General features: G+C 31.6%; 1 protein-coding gene across 1 annotated transcript in view; it reads right to left on the reverse strand.

The window, feature by feature from the left end:
* LOC124536213 (pseudouridine-metabolizing bifunctional protein C1861.05) overlaps nucleotides 1–12,456 on the reverse strand; it is a 167,904-nt gene that overhangs the window by 132,303 nt on the left and 23,145 nt on the right. Inside the window, 3 exon segments of the mRNA XM_047112705.1 lie at nucleotides 911–1,044; nucleotides 5,836–6,058; nucleotides 7,413–7,666. Of these exon segments, the coding sequence (XP_046968661.1) occupies nucleotides 911–1,044; nucleotides 5,836–6,058; nucleotides 7,413–7,637 (582 nt within the window). The 5' untranslated portion in view covers nucleotides 7,638–7,666.

A 12,456-nucleotide genomic window follows, 5' to 3' on the forward strand; every position in this document is an offset into this window, starting at 1 on the left:
TTTAGAACTGATCAATAAAACCTTGCTAAGTATAAATATAATAGCTGGGAATGCAAGATGAAATTTATTCTATAATCTGCATGCATCGCGTAGAGAAACATTATATTACGGTCTATGAAAAGATACATTGAAATTCTGTACCACTGAGAATTTGCATCTCAAAATTTTCAAGTATCCTGTTTTTACAGAATAAGAAAAACATTCTGATTTTACAGGTTTTTGTATAAAAACTAACCATATTAATATACTATCTTAGGAATATTATAAGTATCATGTTCTTTTTTTTTTAATTTTAGTTTTCACCTGTATTTACCAAAACCTATTCATACCGTTGAAATAAATATAATAAGTCACTCTATCGTTCGGTTTTAAGGAAGAATATAATCTATCTAGTAATTGCATATTTTGTATGTTTTAATTTTGCCGGTTCATAAACTGAAATAATTTGTCAAACAATTTTAATAATTAAATCATATTATTCAACATAGGATATATAGATGTAGACGAAAAAAAAAGCGTGGAACCTGACCTGACATAAATATAATAGTGTTTAACTAACATATATTTGTATTTTTATGTTGGAAATGTACTAAATTTCTTTGCGGTCCTTCTCAATGGAATCTACTTTCGGAACCGGTGGTAGCTTTATTTGAAATGGTTGTGTAAAATGACGATTCAAAAGTACTTAAAACATGAATAAAGTAAATACAGCCTTAATGTTTATATATACAGTTTTACAGTAGTTTAAAGGCAAAATTATTATATATTTTACAGGAATACTATTATAATAATATTAAATGCTTATCTAAAATAATAAATATATCTAAATATCTGGTATTAGTTTGGTTAGTAATTATTTTTTTCCCAAAAAAAAAAAGAAAACATTTATATGTATAGTATTATTTCTTACCAAGTATTCCAGGGTTCGTCCTATATCCAGGATAGATTTGACGCCGCTGCAAACGACCAACGTCTTGCTACGTCCCAGCTCCGTGAGGTCAGCTGACACATCCATCGTGTCCTCGCCTTCGCGATGAACTCCACCTAACATAAATCATGCTCACGTCACTGCGGGCACTTCACGTAAGAGCATCTTTGAATTGGAACAAAGGGAAGTATTTTTCATATTTCATACTCAAACATTTTATTTATAAGGTTCCAGTTGCGTGTATATGAGATACTAGTGACGTCACTTGTGTTTTAGGAAGTGGTCGTTAGGTGTTAAGAATAAATGAGTCTTTACTTGGCGTTTAAGCCATATATTATCAAATGTAGTTCTGTGTTTGGCTGTGAAGATAGCACAGATAGACAAAATTCCTTTTGCATTTACTATATTAGTATGGATATTCAAATTGTTAAAATTATGTAATATACGATCTATTATATATAACATGTTATCTAACGTAATTATAATTAATAACCTTTAAACTTATTACACAAACTATTGGATGGATTTTATTTAAAATATAAAATGTCTAATATGAAGAATGTTGAAAATTTTAGGTCAAGTGAACATTCTCAGTGTCATATCAGACAGTGTTTACTAAAAAAGAAACTACTATATATTCTGGAATAAGAAAATTATTAAATATTAATGATATAAAAATATAATACAGTCAAATTGAAATAAATAGAAGTAAGAATATTTTTCCTTGACAAAGATACATAATTATATAAATTAGTATTATGATGTATTCTGAATTCATTTTAAATACAATTTCAATGATTATTTAAATATTATAAATTTTGCGGTCTCAGGCAATACTCTAATTTGTTCAACGGAGTACTTATTATTATAATCCTGTAATAACAAGGAAAGATTTATGAATTTCAAAGCACGTAATTAGATGAACATTAATTCACTACAAAAAGATTTCCATTTTAAGCGAGCTGATGCATATCTATGAATATGAAATATTATTAGACCTACTTGTATAGAAGTAGCTGTGTTGTAAGACTTGAATAATTTTATTATAAGCCCTGTCAATGAATAATTTAGTAAGATGCTATATGATTTTATAATAAGATTAACTTTCTCAATGAGAAATATCAGATATTTTATATTCACTACTAGATATTTATAAAATACTAGCAACTCGCCCCGGCTTCGCACGGGTGCAATACTGATACTAAATATTACATTAGAAACTTTTAAAATTGATAGTATTTTTACTACTATATATTGTCTATGTATTATGTACAAAAACCTTCCTTTCAAATCCCTCTATCTATTATAATAAACCACATCACAATCCAAAATAATTTTAAAGATCTAAGCATACATAGGGACTTTGTTTTATACTATGTAATGATTTATTTTTAACATTATAAACCTCGGAAAATGTTACTCGCATCTTCTCAATTTGGAGAATTGAAGGAAAACATACTGGTGATTGGCAGTTTACCAACAATTCTGACAGGACAGGTAAGATTCTACCAAACAGAACTCAAAGTAAGGACAGATTTAATTACTATGTGTAATTGTGTAACCCTTTCCCCATTCCATTTTCCGCATTCTTGCGAAAGTGAGATATTTTGAAGCAATCTTCATGTTTTGGAAGAAATCCTGGGTATTCATTAAGCCGCATACGTTTTGAATTTAGAAAATTTTTTTTATTTTTTTCTCAGGACAAGCTTTTCCTTTTTAGTAGCATTTTACCATTAGTATTATAGGCCAATATCAATCGTATTTGAATACAAATTTATCGCTCGGCCTGTAGTTTTGTTACAATCAGTTTAAACAGTTTTATCTAAAGGAAAATTGAATATAAAAATATTTATTTTCAATCTAACTAATATATAAATTGAATTGAATTATTTCAATCGCACTAAATTCTGAATAGTGTTCGAACGATCTGAAATTCGAATATCGTTTCAAATATTCGAAACGCTGCTACCACTGGAAATCATTTAACGGAGCGATTTAAGATTTGTGCGGTACAAATTTGGATGTTTGCAGCGAGAGTCGTGGCACGGCATCATCGATTGCTGTGGAATTCGTTATTAATTTCATCACTAATTTACCGCGCGAACGCTTTAATTGAATGTGATACTTGCAACCGAATTGGTGTGATAATTCAGTCGTGCAAAATAAGTATGTTGTAGTTAAACTCTCATGCAATGCGGAAGCTTTTCGTAATCCACCCACATATTTACTCTTACATTGAATGAATGAATGATTTTTGAACGATTGCGCGTTTTTCTTTAATCAGCTCAGACTGATCACAAAGTTTACATATATAACTTATTATATAACGTATTGTAGCACTCGTTATTAAATATGAAATAGAATTACATCATTCGTTTAAATATAATGATATTCTATAAAAAACTACAATCTATCTAATATATTAAAAATATGTGCGAAGTGGGTATTTTGATATACAGTTGCAAAAGGTCTCCTAAGTATAGAATTTATTTTAAAACAAATATCAAATGATATTGAAATTGAATTCAAACACTATAATATTAATTTAAATAATTGTATTTAACTAACATGACTTTGTATTTTGTAACTACTGAGTTTCTTACCGGTAGCATCTACTTTCCGAACCAGTGGTAGCTTCACTTAATTGTAAAATGACGATTCAAAAGTGCTTGTAAAAGCCTACTTGAATAAAGTTTATTTTTATTAGATTTCATTTAAATGAAACATATGACGATACATATAAGATGTTGACATTATATTATGACAGATATATTGAATACAGATAACCTGAACGAAGTTAGCTTTCATCTAAAAATAAAAATTAACACGTCATTTAAAAAAATATATACATTGATATATACGAAAGATAAAATAAACCTGTTTGTGTCTAATTTTATCGAAAATATTTAGACGACCTCCATGGTCGAGTGGTGTGTATACCGGTTTTCATGGGTACGCCACTCTCAGGTCCCGGGTTCGATTCCTGGCCGAGTCGATGTAGATTACCATTAGTTTTCTATGTTGTCTTGGGTCTAGGTGTTTGTGGTACCGTCGTTACTTATGATTTCATAACACAAGTGCTTCAGCTACTTACATTGGGATCAGAGTAATGTATGTGATGTTGTCTCATATTTATTTATTTATAAAATAGGACCCAACGTAGAACCTTGCAAGAGACTGCCAAGTAATAATTAAATAAAGTGTGTGCGTACATCCTGTTTGTTACCTCGCTCTCGTAATGGGATGGAACAATAATCCGGGAAGACATCACGCGCAAAATATACAACGTTACGTAACTTCCTCGCCACTGGAGTATAAGCTCTATTAGATATCGAGCTACTAATGAGGAATTACAAGCTAATTTGATAACTTTCATAAGCTGATACGGCTTGAACTAAGAATCTCTAATTTTGAAACATTATATAAAGACACAGGAGCCTGAGATGGCCCATGGGTTAGAACGCGTCCATGTTAACCGATGATTGGGGGTTCAAACCCAGGCAAGCACCACTATATATGTGTGCTTAATTTGTGATTATAATTCATCTCGTGCTCAGCGGTGTAGGAAAACAGCGTCAGGAAACCTGCATGTGTCTAATTTCATCGAAATTCTGCCACATGTGCATTCCACCAACCCGCATTGGAACAGCGTGGTGGAATATCTTCGAAACCCTCTCCCTAATGGAAGAGGAGGCCTTATCTCAGTAGTGGGAAATTAACAGACTGTAACTTTACTACTTTATATAAAGACATTAAAACAGTTGACACTAAACTTACTTTTAAATGAGACTTCTACAAAAGTAAGTTATTGTACATCTTCAATCATTCAACAGTTCAATCGATTATTTTTCTAAATATACACGTTTAACTAGTTAAGTCAGAAAGGAAATTATATGTCTTTCAAAATAGAATTCTCTAGAAGGATTTTAGAACATAATATTTTGGCACTCGTTCCATCACATGCTTCCATAATAAATGACCGATTTTCCCTTAAACGAAAACAACGTTATAAAGCTTTGTTGACATTCAGTTATATCATAGTAGATGTGGCCTGCGGTTCCATCCGCGTCGAACGTAGCGTGAAATTATATAGTCTTTCTCAATAAACGATAGTTCACGCGTAAATAAAAAAAATTCAAATGGTATCTGATATAAGGGCACTTAATCAAAAAATATCTCCAACTTTATAATATAAATATAGCCGAGATGGCCCAGTGGTTAGAACACGTGCATCTTAACCGATGATTTCGGGTTCAAACCCAGGCAAGCACCGCTGTTTCATGTGCTTAATTCGTGTTTAAAATTCATCTTGTGTTCGGCGGTGAAGGAAAACAACGTGAGGAAACCTGCATGAGTCTAATTTCATTGAAATTCTGCCACATGTGCATTCCACCAACCCGCATTGGAACAGCGTGGTGGAATATGTTCCAAGCCCTCTCCTTAATGGGAGAGGAGGCCATTAGCCCAGCAGTGGGAAATTTACAGGCTGTTACTATAATATAAATATGGATATGTTTTAAGTTATCCGTAATTTTAGTACCAAAACATTTTATTTAAATACTCCATTGTTGGGCTAAGACTTCCACTCATCATTAGGAAAATGTTTGGAGCCTATTTGACATCGCTACTCCAATACGGTGGAATATACATGTGACAAAAAATCACCAAAAAATCGATTGTAAACTAAACACATGATACCTACCAAGATGTTTTTCTTCACGCGCGAGTGTTGGTGGGTTTGAATTCTGAATCATTATTTAACAATCACTTGTTCTGATCACATTTTGGTTATGAATCAAGAGCAATTTACTTTTAATTTAATATAATATTCGAAAAAATTACAAGGCAAATGTAACACTTCTTTTTGGATATGAAATATGTATATATTTTTTATTTTCTACACTTACCTATACCGCCAGTAACAAAAATGGGTATGTCTGCTAATTCAGCTGCTATTATTGTCCCAGCGACGGTCGTGGCACCATCTTGTCGAGCTGCCAGCACGGGTGCCAAGTCTCGTCTAGACGCTTTGATAACACCCTTTGCTTTGGCTAGGTATTGAAGTTGTTCTCGAGTTAGACCTATCGTGAGTTGACCTTGGAGAATGGCAATAGTGGCTGGCGTTGCACCCTAAAATAAAATAATATATTAGATATTTACAGTTGTGTTTATTTATACTGTTGATTGAGATTTGTTTAATTTTATTTGTTATGCGTGTCCGTCTTTTACCATTTATTCCACAGTCAATAAACAATATTTTATAATGTTGGATTTCGGTGTAAATGGTCAGTGTAATTTCTTCAAATACAAATGACGTAGTATAAGACTTTTGGACTAGGTTCTTCAACAATATTAGATGTGGTGGCTGCATTGACGATGTAATTCTTCTATTTTGATTTTTTTGAATATTTTTTTCTTTTTTTATATAATTATAATATTTAATATATATATAATTATAATTATTATATTAAAAGTTTCATTGTAATGATGATTAAACTTTTTGATAGTTATAATCTTACGGTTATAATCTTAGTTATATATACGGATTTATGAGAGATATTTGTATCCTTAAGAAGATTGAATTGATATGATCTCTCGCTTAAATGAGTGACAATAGGATATGAAGTGTTGCGTGACGTTTAGCAGCGGATTAGCTAGACGAAAGCCGCTTTCACTCAATTAAGGGCACTGCAGCTCACAAACGACCAACGCTGTCGCTAAATTTAGTATACTTACACTTATGATGTGACGCACACAACTTAAAGCATTTATCTCTAAGGGTCACACTTTCATTATGACAATATAATAATCATAACAAAATTATTCTTAATTTAAAATATTTTTAATTTTTTTATCTGTTCTTTTGAACAGGCAAAAGTGTTATATCATACAGCCTAATATTCAGTCTTTTTTTTTTTTAAAGAAAGTGTTATTTTAACCATATGCTGTAGACCTACAAGTATGTGTTGTATTATGCATAGATTTAAGTATAACATATAAATAAAGTATGACAAGTTAATTGCATTATCATTTCTAGCTCTTTTTAAATATATTCAACTCAAAGACAAATTCAGTATAGGCAATGCAGTTCGTTACACACATGGCGTACACATTCAAAGCAATTCTTGGTTCTTGAAAAGAAATAAATAGGGCGCCTGTTTCAGAGACGCCGAACGTGCTTTACAAGCTGTAGCGGCAAAACGAGTTTCAATACTATGCAAATGTTACGTTTCAAAGGAAATGCTTTGGTTAGAAGCTAAAAATCGCGATATAATTCCTTGTAACAATATTCTGAAGATTATTGTATGAATTAATAAACATATATTAGTTAGCATATAATATGTAACAAATTTTTTGTACACTGCTAATATACGCAAATTTAAAAACAGTTTAATTCGTTTTTTTAAGTTCTGAAAATTTAAAATAATGATTTATTTTTTTTAAATAAAAAGAAAGAAATGTTTAAAAAGTTTCTATTACTCACTTGGCGTCTGATAATATCCTCGACTTCAAGAGCTGTCTCCAAATTCTTAGGATAAGGCATTCCGTGAGTGATGATAGTTGATTCTAAAGCCACTATCGGCTTCCTGTCCGCTTTCGCGTCGCGCACTTCATTCGAATACACAAAGGGATAGGTGGAGTGGCGTCTCGAGTGGCTAAGAGATCTAGCCATCTGAGCTCTCGAGGTAACTCTCAATAGACATGCCATCTTGATGCTTCAAACAAGACAAATCGTCGCTGCGGAACAAAGTATTGTGTTAACGTGGGTTTTGTCGGACTAAGAACAAAATATACTTTATATTTTCAACAAATATTTTATCACTGAAGGATGAAATGCATAGGTTCTTTTATCGAATATTTATAGATGAATTTATGTCACTTGTAACATTGCAATTTAAGATAAATTTATTAAAAGTCAAAGTATTAATCTTTCTCGTGCTGTGAATGTAAACATCATGAGAATTCCGTTGATGTCGGGCAAAAGTCAGTTACATGTGTATTACGAATCTCATTGGAACAGTGTGGTCGAAGATGCTGCAAAACCTCCTCCTCAAACTGAAGGCAAAATGGAGGAGGAGGATTAACTATCAACTTCAGACAAAGATTATTTACTCTATTATACGTCGAAATATAATCCTTTTTTTAATCTACTTACAATAAATTCAAAAGTAAAAATGTATTCACTAACTATATAAATAACTCTAAGTTCTAATTTTATTGTTTAGAAATTATCGTATTATTAAGCAATTTCTCAATTAAGATTCAGACTACAAATACATTCCCTGGGTCCTAATAAATTAACAACTTTACTTGTTACATCACCATTTGGCCACCAAGTATGGGCACTCTAGAATGTGTTACATTATTATGAATATTTGTGTGATCATTGTGAATGTTAATTTAGATTTTTATGATAATTGACTAAATCTATATTACCTTTATTAATATTATAAATGTAAACGTTTTTTACGACCTCTGTGGTCGGGAGGTGTGTACACCGGTTTTCATGGATACGCCACCCCGAGGTCCTGGGTTCGATTCCCGGCCGAGTCAATGTAGATTATCATTAATTTTCTATGTTGTCTTGGGTCTGGGTGTTTGTGGTACCGTCGTTACTTCTGATTTTCCATAACACAAGTGCTTTGGCAACTTACATTGGGATCTGAGTAATGTATGTGATGTTGTTTCAAATGTAACTCTGTCTGCCTGTCTGTAACGCTGAACCGAATTTGATGAAATTCGTTATAAAGTAAACTTGACGTCCAAGAAGGATATAGGCTACTTTTTTCCTACTGATGTTGGTAGCATCATAAAACGCGAACGAAACCGCGGTCGACTACTAGTTACGAATATTTGCGTGATTACTGAAAATGTAAGATCATTATGAATATTAATTTAGATATATTTGATAATTGACTTAATTTTAAATAAAACTAGTAACAATTAAAACATAAATGTCCTTTACTAAAGATAAAATTTACATAACCAACTTCACAAAAACATGGATCGAGACGGTCTAGGATAGTTAGGGAATTAGGTTAGACTGGATTTAAATTAATTTATGCTGACATTGAGCCAAAATCTAATAAATTAGGTCAGATTTATAACTAGGATACGTTTAAACACATCCTCGTGATATATTTTTTTCTCTGTAATAAAATCATAATAGACGATGAAAATAATTAAAAATAATATTTAATTTGCTGCCGGAATTTTTATAATACTGATATCATCCCGGTCGAAATTGGTCACGGTTATCTCGATAGCTAAACACACAATACATTTTTTATTTGCAAAAGTATTTGTTCAAAAGTAGATATTATCTTCATCCAATTATTCTCATAATCATGGAATTTGATACAACCTAAGAAAGTTTAGGAAGAGGACTAGAATGCCAAACTTCAGGCCACTCACAATTTCATGACAGAACATACCATCAACATTTTATCGACCCAACACGTGGTTTGAACCCAGTGTTTCGAGATGTGCACTCAGTAGACAAATGAGGTTAATTTATACTAATATTCTAAATGTGTAAGTATATTTGTCTGTCTGTTGCTCTTTCACTACCAAACCACTAAACCGAATTTGATGAAACTTGGATGAGCCAAACTTGAACTGAAGAATGGACACACATACTAGACTTGGATGAGCCAAACTTGCACTGAAGCAAGGACATAGTCTACTTTTTGCAAAATACATGACAACCAATCTAAAACGCGAGTGAAGTTGCGGGCAACAGCTAGTTGTTTGTATAACTTTATACGTATTTATATATGAAACAACCGTTCTTGATTGCGATTGTTCTGGAAAAACACGGTGACGTTTGATTAATTTCATTTCACGCATTTTGTATTTTGAAACAATCAAAAATGTGGAATACCGCAAATGAGAATTTACATATTCATGACTTTTCAATTTGAATTTTAAAACTTAAATAGCAAATAACTTAATTCTACCTAATAATCCTTGCTTAAAATATAAATATATAAAGTGGGATTACTTGATGCCTGAATTGGAATGGTTGTGGCTTTCTAACTTGACACCATTACAGCGTTTTAATGGATGTATTTTCTAATGAAGTGTACATTGTTTTAATAATTTTTGAGTTTAGTACCATCTAAATAAGCATTTCTACAACAATAGCTATTTTCTTATAATCTCGGACCGAAAAGGACAATATGGTAGAATCGAAAACATTAAAATTGTAATGAGTTTTATGATTTGTTAGATATTTCTTTATATTTGTCATCACAATCGACAATTTCATTAACAAAATAACACAATTCAAACAAAAATGTATGTATGATATATCAAAATAAGTGTTCGATAAATAAAAAATATATTTTAAAAACGGAGGTAATGTTTTTTGTAATTTTGTCTTAATAAGAAAGTTTATTTATGATATTCGATTGGTCGATGATGCCTAATGTCAAATAATTTCCGATCCAGCATTGAGAGCCATTGGCAGACAATTGCGTGTAATTTTAGTAAATAATTAGATCATACTAGTGTTGGAAATAGAAAATCTGTCAATCCAACATTTCCAGATTGCGTGGAATAATGTATAATAACCCGAATGTCTTCGTATAATATGCTCTTTTTTATTTTAAAGACAATAATAGTCGACTAATAATTATTAGTCTAATATTATTAGTCTGGTATTAGACTAATAATTGATACTTTAGTAAAGCTCGTTTAATAAATTTGTGTAAGAAACTTGAAACTCATCTCAGAATACGATCGTGATATGCCAGAGTTATAAGCGTCATCATAGGAAAAACTTATAACACTTAAAGGATTTACAAAAATATATCCCATCATCATAAATTCATTTTAAAATTTCACTATGAAGATAAGAAGTGAGTTTTATAGAATAAGACTGTCGGTCTAAAACGTGTAACGTCATTCCATAGTTTTATAGCTTCTACGTCAAATAACCTAAAGTAGGTACGTGAGGAACTTACGAGCAGAGCAAGTTTTAGATATCGACTCGATCTCAGACGATCACCACTGACCTCAGATATTGGAATCGCTCTTTTAAATTGCACGAAGCGAGTGGATTAAAATGGAATTATACAGCAGAAATAGGATGTATGCTCATTTCTTTTTCATTTAACGGATATCCCATGTAAGGAATTATATTAAGAAACGTTTCATTTCATTTCTTTGTTTTATCATCAAAACCAAATAATATAAATTTGTATATTGAAATTTTTTTGAACCGTAATGAAACCATTTATCAAAATATAAATAAAATAAAAAAAGAAATATTGGACAACATCACATATTACTCTGATCTCAATGTAAGTAGCCAAAGCACTTGTGTTATGGAAAATCAGAAGTAACGTAACGTAACGATAACACAATTATACCAGACCCAAGACAACATAGATAACTAATGAACTTTTTCTGTATCGACTCGGCCGAGGATCGAACCTGGGAGTAGTTTATGAAAACCGGTGTACACACTAGTCAACCACGGAGTTGTCGTCGAAATATCTTTATATTCTTCTCGAAACTGCATTGACTTTCAAAATATCAATTATATAACGAAAAATAAAACAACGCAATAGTATTAAGCCGTAGATCATATAAATCACGGTGAAGATATTGGGGCGATAAAGCGTGGGCGAATAGGAAAACGTTTACTAAAATCTCGTCATCCTTTATATATAAAAAAAGAAACCTCATAATTGTATTTCTGGGTCACTAATCTATGCCAATCATAACATAGTATAAAACAAAGTCGCTTTCTGCTGTGTGTCTGTCCCTGTGTATGCTTAGATCTTTATAATACCCAACGGATTTTGATGATTTTTTCTTTAATAAATAAAACTATTCAAAAGAAAAGTTTTTATGAATAAGTAGAGAAACACTGTCAATTTTAGAGGTTTTTAATGTGAGGATTCGCTAGTATGAAATAATTAAATAAAAAAATTGCCGATAAAGCGAAATGTACAAAAACCTAAGTATATTAAATTTAGCATTTATAATCTGTTAAAAAAATAATCAAACGTCACAATATAGCTGACTCTCGAAGCTTTTTGGCCCCGTCATCCTGTCGGCATTCTCTTTGTTGGTATTTGTCTACGTTACTGAAAAATTTCACATTATATACATTTTCATTTAAAGAGATTTTTAAAGAACATAATGTTGTTTGTGTTTCGCTATTATTTATTGGCACAATAATTGTTTTTTTTTTTATGGAATAGCATATGGGCCGACTTTTGGTAAGTGGTCACCACCGCCCATAGACAATGACGCTGTAAGAATTATTAATTATTCATTACATCGTCAATACGTCAAACCTTAGGAACTAAGACGTTATCTCCCTTGTGTCTGTAGTTACACTAGCTCACTCACCCTTCAAACCGGAACACAATAATACTGAGTACTATTGTTTGACGGTAGAACAACTTATAAGTGGTTGGTACCTACCCAGACAAACAAAGCCCTACCACCAAATAAATACCACAATAATGTAAATACATCTATATAAAACGGGATGTTGAACTATTTGACAT

This window comes from Vanessa cardui, chromosome 2 (assembly GCF_905220365.1).
Source record: "Vanessa cardui chromosome 2, ilVanCard2.1, whole genome shotgun sequence".
Classification (NCBI taxonomy): Eukaryota; Metazoa; Arthropoda; class Insecta; order Lepidoptera; family Nymphalidae; genus Vanessa; species Vanessa cardui.